Source organism: Phallusia mammillata, chromosome 5 (assembly GCF_965637545.1).
Source record: "Phallusia mammillata chromosome 5, kaPhaMamm4.hap1.1, whole genome shotgun sequence".
Taxonomy (NCBI): Eukaryota; Metazoa; Chordata; class Ascidiacea; order Phlebobranchia; family Ascidiidae; genus Phallusia; species Phallusia mammillata.
Window position 1 is genome coordinate 8,571,242 of NC_137256.1, and position 17,153 is coordinate 8,588,394.

At 37.3% G+C, this 17,153-nt stretch overlaps 1 protein-coding gene across 1 annotated transcript in view; it reads right to left on the bottom strand.

The window, feature by feature from the left end:
- Positions 1 to 2,215: 2,215 nt before the first annotated feature.
- LOC145229460 (uncharacterized) overlaps positions 2,216 to 17,153 on the bottom strand; it is a 28,453-nt gene continuing 13,515 nt past the window's right edge. The window contains exons 13-36 of the mRNA XM_080094801.1: positions 16,389 to 16,523; positions 15,666 to 15,782; positions 15,166 to 15,264; positions 14,650 to 14,862; positions 14,033 to 14,131; positions 13,528 to 13,734; positions 13,055 to 13,156; positions 12,507 to 12,686; positions 11,974 to 12,072; positions 11,627 to 11,734; positions 10,938 to 11,135; positions 10,264 to 10,410; positions 9,408 to 9,766; positions 8,824 to 8,959; positions 7,928 to 8,089; positions 7,398 to 7,556; positions 6,753 to 6,922; positions 6,193 to 6,283; positions 5,625 to 5,700; positions 4,634 to 4,863; positions 4,371 to 4,506; positions 4,183 to 4,298; positions 3,593 to 3,733; positions 2,216 to 2,541 (exon numbers count right to left, since the gene is read on the bottom strand). Of these exons, the coding sequence (XP_079950927.1) occupies positions 2,341 to 2,541; positions 3,593 to 3,733; positions 4,183 to 4,298; positions 4,371 to 4,506; positions 4,634 to 4,863; positions 5,625 to 5,700; positions 6,193 to 6,283; positions 6,753 to 6,922; positions 7,398 to 7,556; positions 7,928 to 8,089; positions 8,824 to 8,959; positions 9,408 to 9,766; positions 10,264 to 10,410; positions 10,938 to 11,135; positions 11,627 to 11,734; positions 11,974 to 12,072; positions 12,507 to 12,686; positions 13,055 to 13,156; positions 13,528 to 13,734; positions 14,033 to 14,131; positions 14,650 to 14,862; positions 15,166 to 15,264; positions 15,666 to 15,782; positions 16,389 to 16,523 (3,681 nt within the window). The 3' untranslated portion in view covers positions 2,216 to 2,340. The remainder of the gene's footprint in view (positions 2,542 to 3,592; positions 3,734 to 4,182; positions 4,299 to 4,370; positions 4,507 to 4,633; positions 4,864 to 5,624; positions 5,701 to 6,192; positions 6,284 to 6,752; positions 6,923 to 7,397; positions 7,557 to 7,927; positions 8,090 to 8,823; positions 8,960 to 9,407; positions 9,767 to 10,263; positions 10,411 to 10,937; positions 11,136 to 11,626; positions 11,735 to 11,973; positions 12,073 to 12,506; positions 12,687 to 13,054; positions 13,157 to 13,527; positions 13,735 to 14,032; positions 14,132 to 14,649; positions 14,863 to 15,165; positions 15,265 to 15,665; positions 15,783 to 16,388; positions 16,524 to 17,153) is intronic.

Sequence of the window (17,153 nt, forward strand, 5' to 3'; positions counted from 1 at the left end):
CCACGTTAAGATTGCAAATGTGTGATGAACACAATCAACACATGCTGGTAGTTAAACTTCTTGTGTGTGTGCGTATGTATAGGGGTCGCGTGGTGTTAGAAAATCTCTAAAGGGGGTCGCATAGTAAAAAAGGTTGAGAACCACTGGTCTAAATCCTTTCACACAGTTTATGTATCTGGTGTCTTCGACGTATCCTGTTAAAATACCAGTTCTTAGAACCATAAGCAAGATATATCGCTAAAGCTCTAACACTTTTCTGTCCCAAGAAACTTTGCCTATACAGCCAAACAATTATTAAGATCCAAAGCACATGTTGCTGTAATACTCTAAATACGTTTGGAATAATGTACCTCCAAAAAAAGATTACTATAAAAAAATTGTAATGCGAATATTTTTTTAATTGTTTGATGGTCATGGCTAACAAAAGAAAAGTCCTTGGCCAAAAGGGTGGTGCCCTTCGTTTTTGCTGATCGTAACCTTTTCATCAAACTGTCTCCTGGCCTTCTCAAAAGCTAGTGGAAACTATACTTGTGGTACAAATTTGCCAAAATGCATTAAAACTGATGGCAACGTTTGTGTTAACTGCGTATCTCGTAAGTTTAAAATACCAATCTATTAGCGAATTAATTTCATACATAAAACAGTCAGCAAAAATTAAGCGTACACGCTGTTTCTATGCCATGGACTATACCCCAAAACAGCTGCGAATAGTTTATTCACATCACGTCTTACCCTATGGCGTACTGCAGATATTAAGCAGAAACCCAAACGCCACCCAATTAACGCCGTTGGTAAACACTTCCATACGCCCCAACTGGTTTACAATGCAAGGAAGCAATAGATTGGCGTCTTTTCTTTCGCTTTTCAGTCGCTCAATGCGTCAACGCTATGGAGGTTTTCGATATTGATTTCAAGAATAGTTTTAGCACTCGCATTCATTTGCTCGGGGATAAACAGTTAAAGAAATAAATGGGTGATTTTTTTCACTTGTCTAACTGTTATCTATGCCGGATGTGCAAGCTTGGGTCAATGACAACTACTAATATTGGACTGCGCACTTTTATTTACTATAATTGTAGGTTTGTACCAAATAGATTTATATTGAGTTACACAGTTCCCATCAAAATTTGCAAATGATTCTGGCTCTAATATTAGTGCAAAGAAAACGCCGGGCGCATTGCTCTGCTTAAAAACAAAAAAGGAGTTGGATTCCATTTGAAGCAATGCATTGAGATAATTTAGCAAGCTACACGTCTTTAAAAATCTAAACGTCTTTGCGGTACATACAACCTTTTTTGAGTTGGTCGCATTTGACCTGCGCACCCCAGGTTTTATGCCCTTAATCTATGTCATAGATTTTATGACCTTGCCACTGGCCTCTTATAGATTTTCTTTTCTCCTTTATGCATACTCTTTAACGTACGAAAGTCATAATTTGATCATTTATGATGACAACAGCGATTGTAAAACCGTTTGCCTTACGATTTATTCTTTATAAGCTCACAGGCAGTTTTAATTTCTATCAAGCTGCAGTTTTAGGTCCTGGTATATTTAGCCTACCATAATTTTGTGTTGTTACCTTACCACGTTTACCTGTGTTTTGTAATCCTTATGTGGATTTCAAGACAGCAGTGTTTGAGCGTATCTTTGTTATGGTTTACCACTTTACATGTCCAGCCATTAGTGCAACGTGCGAAGGCTTTTGGCAGCCGTAAAACTACGCGTCACGCACTGTCTTTTCAAGATGGTTTTACGTGCTTACTTTTATATACCTGTGCTACAGAGTTGTAAATAAGCCTGAAATTGGAGCTCGAACCCAAAAGTACAAGCCCGAAACCCGGCCCAAACACGAATCGTTTTTGAGAAGTCCGTTTAGGCCCGAAAGTTTTATTGACAGGCCTATACATTGAAGCCTCAGGAAAGACCAAGACGAAAGGTAATGTGCCTACAAGACGACAGTTAATGGGCCTACAAGTAAGAGAATGTGTTTTTATTTTAACTTTTCACATTGTCTGCAATATAATAGGCAGCTAAATTCTCAGATAATAATGTCAATCTTGTGAAGCACAACCTTTGAAATATCGTTTTTTAAGTTCAATATTCAGAAAATGAAATCAAAGGTGGCAGCACCGCAAAGTATAAGGTCAAGATATTCGTACAGTGTTTATCAGATACTTTTAAATAATTTTCCGGAACTTTTAACACAACAAAAATATATGAGCAAACCTTTTGTATTCAAAAAATTTGATGAAGTTTATGCATCATACAAATATCAGTACAACGATGAAACAAGTGGCAAGTTGTTTGGTAAAAAAGGTCAAATTGCAACTTAACCCCGGGTCATCTCCCAATGTAACCTCCAGCATCGTCATACGTGACGTTGTGAGGTCCCGATAGCGGCGTCAGAACGGCGTCCGGGTGACCCTTACTGACCCCGTTTCTGTATTTTCGATGGTTATTGCTTGCATCATCAGCCATCACGTTGTATTCGGCGTCACGTCGCAGTGAGGAGAAAAGATCGGCGTCGGCTTTGTTTTTACCCTGCACGAATAATAAATATTGTACGCCAGATATATTCAAGGCGTTACAACGAATCGAGCCGGCCTCCCAAGCATTTTCCTATGACATTGGCTAGAAAGATCTAGCCTGCGGTGGGATTCGAACCCACGATAGGAGCCTTTGCGGGGCCCTACCAACTGAGCTACACCTATCTGAATAAATAAATATAGTACGCCAGGTCTGTTAAGGGCGTCATACCGAATCATCCGGCCACTAAGCATTTACCACCGTATGGCAAGGCATAGGCTAAACATCTACCTAGCAGTGGGATTCGAACCCACGACAGAAGCCTACGTGGAAATCTAACAACTGAACTACACCTGCACAAATGAACATAACGATAGAATACGTGGATATGACTTTCAGATACGACCCAAATTCAGATACAAAACATGACCTAAGTTGGTGCCGTCAGTTCATATTCCGTAGAAAACTCATAACGATAGGACAGGCGGCTTCCTAAAAGTCTGGGGCACATATTTTACTTTGTTGTTCCAACGTGGGGATTAAAGATCCGCTAGTTGACGTAACAGATGTAAGTTCAGAAAAACCACTTAGTCGTTCACCCTTTGGTTTTAAAGATATATATATATTTCGCTATTACAGCATCGTCAGTATCTTATTCAAATAGAAACAAATAGAAGATACTGACGATGCTGTAATAGCGAAATATATATATATATCTTTAAAACCAAAGGGTGAACGACTAAGTGGTTTTTCTGAACTTACATCTATTGCTATAAGGAATTTTACTCTTCACCCACCAAGCAACGGACTGGGTGATTCGAGCTTTAAGTTTCAATTACGAGTATTGACGTAACAGAGTTACAAAACAGTGCGAATTGGCTTCCTTAACTCGATGTTTTAAACCAACTTGTTTAGAGTCACCAAGTTTTTGCCACACAGCTCCAAACAAACATTGCCCCTCACAAAATTTTGTTCTGGCTACGCTAATGCACACAAATAACATCAAACTTCCATCATACCAGAACACAATACATTGGTATTGACAACAACGCAATAAAACACCTACCTTCCGCGTCCAGTACTTTTGTCGTATCACCGCCCAATCCACAACCTGTTCTAACGTTGCGACTCTTGCACCAGTTTCAATTGTATAATTTCTCTTACGATTGTCATCAGCTTCGCGCGCATCAGCAGTTGGCGAGTGGTCCTGTAATGGAAACGTTAAAGTATTTTACAGCTTACAGTAATGATGTGACATCCAAAATTTTAGGCACGGCATAGGTTTACACTAAGCAAACCTAGGCTAATGCCTTTGTTGGTACCATCATCAGGTACAATGAGTCAGGAAGTCACAACTGTCTGCTAGACTGCACAGCTGTGGGTTTCACTGTTTCTTGTTTTCTGGGCAATTATTGTTTCAACACTTCAGGAACTGATGATGCCACATAGGCGAAATATATATATTCCCTTTTTGAACCGACTGATTCTGTTTTACCAAGGATTTTATCGTCCGTTGGTTTTACTGTATTATCGTCAGTTTAAGCCATGCTGTTGATGGTTTTGATTTATTACTGAAGTTCCGTTTTGTTATTGCAAGTACAATCTTTAGAAACATTTTTTTTACAAAATACAAATGTCAAATTAATCTTCACTTACCGATGTTGACGAATTCCAACTTCGATGGTTCATTATGACGCCATAACCATCGTCCACGTGATTGACGACATGGTCCTCCTCCTCAGTTCGATCGATGCCGACGTCACAAGCCCGACCTTGTGACGTAACAAACTGTTTACAAATTCTGACACACCAAAATTTACATTCATTTTAATATCTCAACATACCCTTGTGTTTTACGCAAAGACGAATATACTGGAAACAGGTGATAAAGAGATTGATTGGAGCTGGGGATAAACTCGTCTTTTTCATGTTACGAATTAACTTCGCGCGTCCAAATTTCCACTCTGTGTCTGATTGAGCCTGTGTGAGATATGAAAACAGTAATGTTATACTTCGGCATAGATTTGTTTCATTAAAAAACGAAAAAACTAATGTAGCCCTCCCGCTTACAACTCTAATCTGATCTACACAACATTTAAAACATTACCTGAATTCTTTGGTAAGTATCAGACATCATGGCAATGAGCAAGTTGATGAGCACGATGAGTGTGATGATGTGATAAAGACCAAACACAATTTGGACCAGGTAAATAGTGAAATTCGGACTCTGGTTGATCGGAGGCAAGTTATCGGGTTCTATAAGTCCGAACAATGCGAAGAAAAGTATTTGAAATGTGTCCAAGGGATTAAGAAGCCTTGCCTCGTCTGTTGTGGAACCTGCGGATTTTAAATGAACTTTAAAACATTGTATCAAACTATCAATATCAATTAACTATCAATAGTTCAATAATAAGATGAACATTAATTCACAACTGGGAGCAGCCCTGAAGCGTCTATGGCTATGCAGACCAGCGATGCGATACACCGAGACTTTCTAACCTACGCCTTGCCATATGGTGGTGAACGCTTGATGACCGGTTGATTCGGTATCACGCCTTGAATGAACCTGGCGTACTATGATTTAGTTCAATTGTATTGCGCCAGGTCTATTAATTAAGGCGTTATACCGAATCTAGTCAGTATCCCAAGCATTCCCATATATGGCATAACTTAAGCTAGAAATATCTGGCCTGCGGTGGGATTCGAACCTACGACCGAAACCTATCCGAGGTTTGTGCTTTACCAACTGACCTACACATGGTCAAATAAAGGTTATACTCGTTGCATTGTATGAAAAACAAGAGTTCACATTAAGCCTAAGTTCCCAATAGGAAACTATTAAACACTTATTTTCTATAGCGAGTTTCGTTAAAATTACGCATCTTTTACAAAAATCTATTGTAATAAACGATTGCCTTATTTGTTACTTGTTTTTTGTTGGAATTTTTAAACTAATAAGGATTTTTCTTTAAAAAAACAATTACGTGTCATCGTGCCCAAAACACAAAAAAAACCTTTTCAGCAATTATTTGAATGTACGCATATAACGTATTTGATATTTGAAAGCATACAACCTGGACCACTGTCGTTTAACTTACCGACTATTGCCGTGGTGTTGGATGTTTCACTAAACACAGGCTGATAGACAGCAGCAAGCCACATGGTAAAAGCAATCTGAAAAAAATACAGTTTTAATTAAGCAGTTGGGAGCATATTTTCATTGAATTCAGCGTTGTTAATCAGCTTGGAAAGGAGATTATGTTTTGCAAGGGAAAATTCTAAAGCAAATAAGCTACTTTTTTATAACTATTAATCAGAATAGCATTTCAATGCCAATATAAAAACTGTGCTAAAAATCGTCCTACACCAACGGACTCTTAATTATTACAGGCAATTCCAGTTGGGGATAATATATGCTAAACTGAAGCTTTATATATCACATTGCATAACGAAAAACACAGACTGATCTAAGTGTACTGAAAGCTTCAGTTTAGTATATATATAAATATATATTAAAAGGTTACAGTTTTAATTAAACAGTTGGTAGTAAACTTTCATTGAATTTAGCGTTGAGGTGTTTGGCAAAAATAAAAATATAACAACACGAATATAGATTCTGGAAAAAAACATTAGAATAAAAAAACGGAAAGATATTTTTTTACTTACAATAAATATCATAACGATAACGCCAAATTTAATAAGATCATTCAGAAGACCTTCAATGATTATGGTCCACGGTCCGAATAAATAATGAAAACTAAAAACAAAATGTGTTGATTATCTCAGCGTAACATTATAACAGAACAGGACCCAGAAAGCTATGTCATTATGTTACAAAGATTTCAATCTACGTTAAGTTAAAGGTGAATTGTGGGATTAGAGTCGCAATTTCAAGTAATTGTGTGTTTTTTTGCTCTTAGGTTATGAAAGCCGGCTATAATATTACAGTTTTGTCTTTTGTTAGCCTAATATTTGTAAAGCAAGCGAAAGTTTCAGCTATACACCAAAGGGCCTCATTTTAATTTTCTACCTTGTTGAAATTAATAAGAAATTTTTCCTTATAATTTAGTATGTAAAATGTGTGGTGTATATTATAAAATCAGGAGTCACCAGAGACTCAGTACGAGAAATGGAGACAACACTCGCATACAATAACAGGCTGAAAATTCTAATTTTGCATTTTTTACAGTTTGGAATAAAGAAAAAAAAAACTTACAGGCGCTTACCTTAAAAATTCAAGAAATTGCACAAAAGCGAAGGTCATGGCCGCGGAAAGAAATATATTTCGCACATAAATGATTTGCAATCTCACTTCCAGATTGCTAAAGGGAAAACCAATCGCAATGATATGAACCACTATCGCCATGGCACATAGCACCAACACAATCGTTCGTATCTGCAGAATAGAGAAAACTGTCTCAAAATGGCCAAGCAACCACTTGGGAACCAAAGTGATGTCGGCTCAGTGTCACAGTATCAATGTAAAAGAATCGAGTCAATAAATGATAAGCTGCAGACAGTGCACACGGCTTTTAAGCCTGTTACTCCCTACAAACTGAAGTGCCGTTGGATGGCTACACTATCCAACATGGCCAATCTCTCGTCACCAGCTGCACTGATGAGACCTTATAGGTCGAGTTTAAAAAAAAAAAAAAAAAAAACAGTGTGCATTGTCTGCAGCTTATCATTTTTTGGCGCGATGCTTTTACAAAGGCGATTCAATTTTCTCACAGTAGTACAAATTAATTTGCCAACGAGAACATGTAAAAAAGGGTATTTTCAAAAAATATCTCAATCGCATTTTGCCAAGAATGCCGTAACACAAAGAAGGTCAAACAAAAGCTTTTACTTTAACAAAATGGAAAACTTACCCTGGCTATCCCAGTTCGTCCTCCAGGTCCAGTTATTTCGTTGACCAACACACCGGACATCCAAACTAGTAGAAGCCATTCGTTCCATTCTGGTATTAAATCACCTTGATTATAGATCGGAGTAATTGGAATAGCTACTGTCGCCACAAACAGTCCCACCTTTAGATAAAAACAAATGCTGTAAATGTATAGGTACCCCATGTAGTAAAATATTGACAATATCTGGTAAAAGTTTCATTTAAAATAGGGAAAAGATATAATCGTGTTTAATGTTAAAAAATTTTGTAAAACTAGTTTTTATGTTGGGATATCCACCCAATTGGTCAGGGAATTTTATAAACTAGAAGATCTTTTACAAAACAAAAACTTTCCTATTTATTGCAAAAAAAACTGGTACACGGTTTCAGTTTAATGACACACCGTAAAGCCAGTAGAATGAAAAAAAATTTAAGCGGAGGCTAAAACAACCAAAGATGCGGTGAGTTTTGAACTAAATACCCTAGTTTTTTCGCATTCAATGTCCTTCTCACCATGTAAAAGTGGCTGACGAGAGAAACGATGAACTTTATGATGGGAATTCGGCTCAAACGGACGTGAAAGGGAAGAGCAAGAAAGAGCCAAAGAGGAGGAAAAAAGACAATTGCGAAAAAGAGAAGAGCAAATTTCCAGTCAGCCCAGTTCAAGTTGCCAACCTGCAACATAATGTCAAGTCACGAATAGTCGTGAAATTAACAAGCTGCCCAGAAACACAATCAACCGATGTTAAAGCGTGAAAATATATACAGAAACTTGGATGCATTAATGTATTAGTAAGCTGCAAATAGTAAAAACTGTCTTGTCACCAGCTGTACTGATGAGACCTTATAAGTGATAAAGTGTACACCAGGGCTGTCAAACAAGTTGCACGCAGAGCATTTGAAAATGGCACTCGAGCTTTGCAAACATTCAAATGGTAAATGTTATAGGATTTGTCACGCAACCATCATTTTGGCGATTTTCTTGAGTTTAATAAACAATTTTACTTGCATTTGACGACATAAGATTTATTTGACAATTCCTAAGGTTCTACATGACCAAAATTCGCACGGCGGTTTTCGAGTTGGACACCACTAGTGTACACTGCCTGTAGCTTACTTATCAATTAATGGCTTTAATTTTTTTTTACTCATATAGTAACATTAAGCAGACACCAATTACAAAGGCCAAGCAGTTGCTGTAGTTTATAGCCAGTTGTGGCATCGAACAGATTTGGTGGGGCGTTGTTTTTTAGCCTGGTAATACCAACAAACGAACTTGGCAACCTACGGGTCTCATCAGTGTGCACTGTCTGCAGCTTATTGCAAGTATATACTTGGTCAAATTAAAAAGCCAGTAATTTTGGGCTATTAATGTTTTTAACTTCAGTTGACTACATTTTAATTCTTACCCAGACATCGGACAAATATTTTTGAACTGCGGGATGCGCAATCACATTTTTCTGCTCACAGTCGATTAAAACGTCGAGGAATGGAGTCGATTTGCGGTCGGTTGCTTTTAGGATGTCGTTTGCACCGTTGTTGGCGCTGTAGAGCACAAATTGTTATATCTATGGCACATTTACTTGTATGTTTTAATGCAAGGTTGTTACGATTTAATGTATCTGCTTTTCCATTTTTTTATTTATTGTATCAATTTATTTAGGATGGTAATAAATATTTTCAGACATTTTTAAAAAAATGGACGGTATGCACATTGTTAATGCAATACTATTGGTTGCATTTGTGGGCTAAATGGCCAAAATCAATATGACCTCTAAAAAAAACTTCATGGTATTGGTAATTTTTGGTCGTGTCAAAAAATGTCTTGTATACACTTGTCAATGTAATATAATAGGGTGCATTGTGGGCAAAATGTCATCATCAAAATGACCTCTAAAATAACAAAAAAATCAGAAACTCTTTAATAGACCTTTCTTAGGATTTAGTACCAGGTTGGTAAAAACTGATCAAACACTCCTTTATGAAAACAAACCTGCATATTTCCAGCAAATCCACCGCTAAATTCTCGCAATAGTTTGAACATTCCACAAGATTTTTTGCTTGCTCTTTTTCCCGGTTACTGGAAATCATAAAAGCCCGGGACAATTTGGCAGCAGTATCAATTGGAGCAGCTGAAGCAAGGACAAATTCTTCCAAGATGTCCATGTTCTTCGTCTGGGCCTCTTCAGCAGTCATAGGGGTCCTTGCTCTGGATGACCCACCCATGGCACTCTGTGGTCTGGCCTTTTTGGCTGGAGATTTAGCGACCAGCATAAGATCACAGACGAATGATTTTTCGTTGATTAACTTGGAAGTGTCGTGGTCGCATTTGAGTAGGAAACTTACAACATTCTACAATCATAAATCAATTGTAAATGTTGACCAGTATTGGAAAGAAATTGATTTATGTGCAAGCTTTAGTAAGTTGGAATAAGGTAAAATTTTTAAAGACAGATTTTCTCACGACACACTCAACTGAACTTCTGCTAAACCAGTATAGGCCTTTTTTGCAATAAAGGGTCTGTTTATCCCCAAAAAATAGTTTTCCTATGTGTCAGCGCAGGTAATTGTCATATATTAATGTTACAGTATCAGACAATATTCTGCCAGTACTTTGTTTTAAGGTGCACAGTGTCAAGTCTTTTGATTAATTTTTGCTAAACTACAAGAAATTAAAACAAATTTTCAAGTCGCTTGCCTTAATTAGTTGCCTAACTCGAAATTGTAATGCTGCATTATTTGTATCTGCACACACGCCTTTTTCAGCTGACATAATGCGCTATGGTGACAGCGTTTAAAAAATGTCTTCATATCCAACAAACGTTGAAGAAAGTCTTTTGAACACTTACGTAATGTCGTGACGATGCAGCAAACTGAATTGGAATTCTCTTGTCCTGTTTAGTTTCGTGTTTCGTCGAAGCTCCAGTCTCACTTAATAGTTTCACCATCTTCAATGAGCCGGACTTGGCAGCAAGATGCAAAGGCGTCAAACCGTTCTAAATCAATAGTAAACCATTAAATTCAAAGTCCACAGTACACCATCTAGAAGAGGCGTTATTTCGAATCAAACCAGTCTCCCATGTATTTCCTTATGCAGCAGACAGATAAAAAATATTTATCTAACGGTGGGATTCGAATCCACGAAAGGAGCCTTTTAAGGGCTGGCGTTCAAGCAAATGAGCGGAATTGTTTATGTCAGTTGAATATTGTACCACATACATTATTGCCTTTTGCGTATGCTGGATATGTTTGTAAAGTTGTTTCACGACGACAAGCTATGTTTGCAGTGCTTATTTTACGGTTTATCTGTGATATATCTGGATTTAAACAGAAAGCAAAGCAAAAATGGGAGACACACAACCTTTTCGACTACGCTTTTCCAGTAGTATATATGAGCCTTAAAGAAAGGTAATAGCCAACACTAACCTTAAAAAAAACAAGAATTTTGTTCATATGTTTTGCAACATGACAGGGAAATACAAACTATTGAAAATTTAGTTTTCAAAATAAATTTTTTACTGACCTTATCTGGCACATCAATATCAGCGCCTTGTCCTATGAGCAGAGCCGCCATCTCCAAGTGGCCGTAAGCAGCAGCATAATGCAAACAAGTAAATCCCTTTGCGTCAACGCATTTCAACTGGGAAATTGATTTGCTGAGGAGAAGACCCACTACATCTACGTAACCACTGTTGGCCGCTAGATGGAGTGGTGTTGCTTTCTAAAATTATAGATCAGGTTTTATGAAAAATGAGGGCGGGAACTTGGCCGAATGGTCCGGCGCACCTGACCCACACACAGACATAAAAAAAACTGATTAAATTCGCATCTGGAAGTGTCATGGATTCGAACCCCGAGAAATTTTTTTATGAAAAGATAGTTATTATTTAGCTGTAAAAATAGAATGTTTGGTCGAATAAGCATTATAATTCATCATAAACGATGAAGCCACATATGTGTAAAACCAACAAAAAGCTTTAATGAATGCATCAACTTTAGTATTCTGATATACTTCTCATTACATTCCTAAACCGGGACGTGAAAGAGGTTATACGCAATGTTTATGACGTCAAACTCACTGAAGTATCTAAAACGCAGTGGTAATATTGTGGTGAAAAAAACACACGAGAAATATGTTCTTAAAACGGATAAACTGGCGCCGTGGTTTCACAGTTTAATTTACGGTGTTGTGTTGAAAATGCATATTTTTACCTGCACAACTGTCGAAGCTTCCACACTCACTCCTGGGTAGTTAAGAATCATTCGAACCAGGTTTACATGACCAGACTGGGAGGCGAGATGAAGGGGAGTGAAACCGTACTGTGTGTGGAAATGGGATGTTTGTTTCATGCACAGACATTGTCAGTGCAATTTAAGTTACTTTACGTCAAAGAAATTGAAGTGTATAAGCTACGTACTACAAAGTGTGATCCATCGAAAGGTCTCAAAAATTTGGGAGAGACCATAAACGGATTACACTTGAGTGTTTGGAAAAAAACTCGTATGTGGTTGATGCAAAAGCATGCAAAATACATAAGCCTGCAAAAACATAAACTTACGTCTCTTGTGGCGTCTTTGGATCCCTCTACTTTTATTCCTGGTTGTTGACTCGCCTCTGCGGCCCGAATTCGATGCAGCATCTCCCGAGTGAAGTCTTCCTGTTGGCATAACGAAAATATGTCAAAAACACGCGATTTTCAACTTTTTTGAACTGCTTTAGCAGTGCTTGGAGCTATGCCTTGGAAATGGGAATGCTTGGAAGACCGGCTGATGCGGCCTGACGCTTTGAAAAGGCCTACCGTGCAATGATTTACATTCGAGCGTGTCGTTGTCGCTGGTCTGCATGAACACTTCAGGGCTGATCCCAGTAATAAACAAACGTCCACCCTCGCTGATTGTACCTCACATGAAATTTTATCCCTTAATGTGGCTGTTGCCTCATTGGTTTTCAAGCGTAATTGCAACAATATTTTAAATAGGGAATACAAAACCTAAACACAGATGTTAGAAACACGAGTAGGGCAAAAAGACACGTTTCGAAAAATGTCTAAACTTATCTTGTCAACGTGTTATAAACAAATCAATGCCTTACATTTCCAGATTGTGTTGCAACATGTAGAACGTTGAAACCTGTCTTAGAACTGACAGTTTGCCACAAACTGCTTAAAGGCAAATTCATCTTCGCTTCAATCTTCTCCTTGTTGCTCACAATCACTTCAATGATATTTGAATGACCGTGTTTTGCGCTGAGATGTAAAGCATTCATTCCTTCCTGAAAAGAAAACCCATATATGACACGTTTTTCGGTAATTTTGCGAAAAGTACCCATTTTTTATACGTATTTGTAATCTATTTTAAGACTAAAAAACAAAAATATTTTTTTTTATTTACTGTAGGGAACTATGCCGTAACAAATATACGTAAAAAGCCACAGCTTTACTGTTTAGGTATGTGCTCTGGCAATAAACAGTCATATTCCCGAGTCTTTAATATTCTTTAATATAAGTGCAGTAAAATTGGACATTTAGAAAAAGTCCTTAAAATGTTAACAGAACGTTCAGCCAGACAAACGTATTTAAGTTTAATTCTCACATAATACAAGTGTATATACAGTAGGCATAGTTAAACTATACCACATACCGAATCTTCGTCCATTAGATTTGCTCCGTTCAGAATAAGTTCCTGAACAACTTCTGCGTGACCTTTGCTCGCCGCTAGGTGGAGCGCCGTGGAATTCGATGTCTGAAAAATAAACGAAAATTTATTACAAAATTGGGCGAATCTTGGCCGAATGGTCTGGCGCGCCTGATCCATATACAGACAAAAAAAAACAGATCGGGATTCGTCCCCGGGAGTGTCCTGGGTTCGAACCCCGAGAAAAAAAAGTATTACAAAATTTTATTACAAGTCTAAAAAATAAACAAAAAAACCTGGTGTGATACAATCCCTTAATACAAAATTTAATATTCACTTTATTTATAGAAAGAATAAATCCACGGACTTGCAATAAAACAGGCAACTCGACGGCGGACTCATTTATTGTGAGCATAACGTATTCAGGCGTTGCCCGCCCACCGAGGATAAATATGAAACAAACAATAAATGACACTTACAGAGTTGGTGGCAGTAGTAACGCTCTCCTTGTTAGAGTTTAGCAATTCATGAATGACAGCCACGCTGCCCTTGGAAGCAGCAATGTGAGCACAGGTCCATCCGCTCTTGTTCGCTTTTGTCACAAGATCACGTCGGTGGCCAAGAAACATTTTCACAACGTTTGAGTGATCGTTTTCGGCGGCCAAGTGCAACGGCGTCTGGCCATCCTGGGTTTAAGTGAATTTTAAAAAGTCAGAGAATTTTCTAATGTTACATCCAAAAATAGCAAAAGATCTGAAGAAAACATGAGCGTAAAAATTGTAATTTAATGAAACAGTGTCAAAAAGTCTATGCTTTTGCCAAAATTTCTTCTAAAATGTTCTCGATACACTAGTAGTTTCAACTGATAAGTAACAATTAATACCGTAAAATGATCGAAATCATTACGCCCTTCTTTTTTGCATTAGGTAAGTTATAAATCACATAGGATAAGGTATATCTTAAAAAACATCATTCATCACTCACGTTATCTACAGCTTCTACATCCGCTCCAGCAGCAAGTAATGTGTGACAGACGTCAATCATTCCATCCTCAGCAGCTTTGTGGAGCGGGGTTTTCTTGTCCTGCATAAAATCAAATAAATAAAGCATTTAGTTACATGCAAGTGTTCGTTAACCCACAGTCAGTACAGATCGAACAGAAACGCACAACACAATGTAAAAGAAGGTGAATAGTATAGCAGGTATTGTGTTGAAATTGGTCATTTGCATCTTTCTGAATCACCGTTCAACCTTCAGTTAGAACTTAGTTGAAAAACAAAACACTTAAATAGACTAACATATTTAATACAAACCTATTTCAAATTTAAACATTACAAAAAATGTCGACATACTGGATTTTATGTTTAATAAAAAGATTTTTATAGCAGCAAACCGATTAATTATCTAACTTCGAGAACTTTAGGGTTCGAAAAAGCCAAGTAAAACCATCGCAAGTATTTTAGATTCACATTTTAAAAACGCCCAAAAAAGCAAATTTTTTTTCAGTAAAATAGTTGTAAAAAATTATGTTCGTCATTTGTCACAATGCGCATTTTCACAATGTTTATCTTTTTTATCTACTTCAAAAACAAAGCACCCACCAGACTCAACGCATCAATAGAAGCTTTTTGGTCGGTTCCCATTGGTTTCAAGAGATTTTGGACCAGTTTGTTGTAACCACGTTGAGCAGCCAGATGTAATGGAGTCAGTCCTAACTTGGTCTTAGCATTCACGAACGCCTTCTTCCTAATTAGCATATCCGCAATCACGTGGTGTCCGTTTTCTGCCGCTAGGTGGAGCGCTGCCTTGCCATTCTGTAAAATTTCAACATGGAGCGAATTTAAAGCTTCCAAGAGACGGGTTTAAACTTAAGACATCAAATGTTTAGCTCTTAATTAAATAGGCCCTGCAGTGATGCGGGTAAAATATGACCAAATAGTTGCTTTTTTGTTACAGTTTAGGCAAGAGATTTTGGACCACAACGAACACAGGGGTGCATTCATAGGGGTTCACCAAAATACTAAGGGGTCATAAGGGTTCACCCAAAAGGAAAAGGAAATTTTCAAGGAAACAAGGAAATTGTTTTATTGTAAACTGCAAAATATATCTTTCGTTACCTCATCAAAAACGTCAACTCTTGCGCTGTGCTGAAGTAAAATATCCACAGAACTTTCGTGTCCTTCGTCACTGGCAAATAACAACGGAGACCAACCGTTCTGTAACAAAAGTAAAAAAATGTCATTACAGTGCTTTTCAGGTTTTATTCGGAGCCCTTTTTAAAGACTGACTTGTTAAGGACAAAAAACGGGTAAATAAATTCGTAGAGTTAACCACTATAATCGAGCTTGTTATTAACAGATCAAAAAATTCTTTAACGCTGTTTTTTTGGGGATGAGTGCTTTAGATAAAAATAAAATTTAAAGTGATCTGAACAGCACGAAACTTCGTAGTTCGTTTTGCCACATTGGCACCTCAAACCATTCATAAATTGTTTTTTGACTGACGGTTTTGATATAACCCATAAAGCAGTGTACTTGCAATGACAGTTTACCGATTTTTAACGTATAGTTTTTTTTTCAACATTGCTTACCAAGATTGCGTTGTTCAGGCGACTTACCTTAGCCTGCCTATTAATCATACTCGGCATCTTTTGATGATTTTTGCTGATAAATTCAAGTAACATGCGAAGAGATTTTTCGTTGCCAGCTCTTGCACAATAATGTAGCGGTGTTTCCTGCAAATAACATCACCACTAAGTTTACTATGTCTGCTTGTTGCTTAAAGTAGGTATTGCGCAATTGTTCGAAGATGATGCAACACTGTCGAAATACTATGGCATAGGCAAGAAAATTCAGCTCAACACAACATGAGCTTTAGGTAACGTACGATACTAAGTCCTGCTAAAGTTTTTTTCCTGTTGGCAAATCTAAATTAATGTCATATTTGATGTATTTCAGTAAAGAGGAAAACAAAAAAGAAGAAAATTAATTAAAGAACCTTCTGGAAAGAGACCTTTAAAAAACTTATATTCACCAATGTCCTTGCATGGATGTATGGACATACTAAATATTAATGGCCATCTTTTTTACGAAAAAGGTTTCATACTTAAGACGTGATTTAATCTCGATAAGCAGTACTTCGGTTTATAAAATTTAGGACAACTGTTTGTTGATTAACATAATTGTCGTTGTTAATTAACTTTAAAAAATGAATTTGACCTCTCCTAAAGCCGGGATAAAATGTCATGAAACGGCCATTGTCAACTTCGCTGGTTGTATGAACACTTCAGACATAAGTGGCGAAGATCCTATTGGGAAACAATTTCAAATCTTATACAAACCTGTGTATAGGTTGTGCAGAAATTCACATCCCCGCCATACTGCAGCAAGTGTGTTACAATCTTTACTTCCTCGTTGGGAAAATGAGCTTGGTCCTCTGTTAACTCGGCAGCCAAGTGCATCGGTGTAACGCCCTCCTACAGAACGTATGAAAATGATTTGTAAATTTTTTTTTTTTTTTTTTTTTTTTTTTTTCAGTCGTAAACAAGGACAGAAATGAATAAAATCGACTTAAGGTTACAAAACGCTTTCAAATGCTTGTGATTGACCCAACGCATTTACAGCAAGATTTAAAACGCTTTCAAATGAACAAACCAACAATGAATGAAACTCTTACTCCGCAAGTTTTGAAGTTATAAATTTTACTTTAGCAAATATATCCGGTTTTACAAATTTAACTTTTGGGGAGACCGTAAATGAACTGCTGGGTCAACCGGTTCAGAATTTCGGAGCATCAAAACTGAAGGATCAAAACATTTCAAAAATATCTTTATCTTTCTTGATCAAACGGGTGGAACAAACCAGTGCTATAAACAAAAAAGAAGAAAAAAAGCACGAAAAAATGTTCCATCAAGAAATTAGGTTTAAAAACCTCTAAACTTCTTAACTTCTATCGCTAATTCCCCCCAGAAAAAAATCCAAAACTCCCAGAATTGGATGATACTACTTATGTTAAAAAGCTCTAATTTAACCTACATAACATAATTAACTATCCATCATACCGAACCCATTTCTCAGAAAACACGGCCTTAAGCGTGGGAAACCGG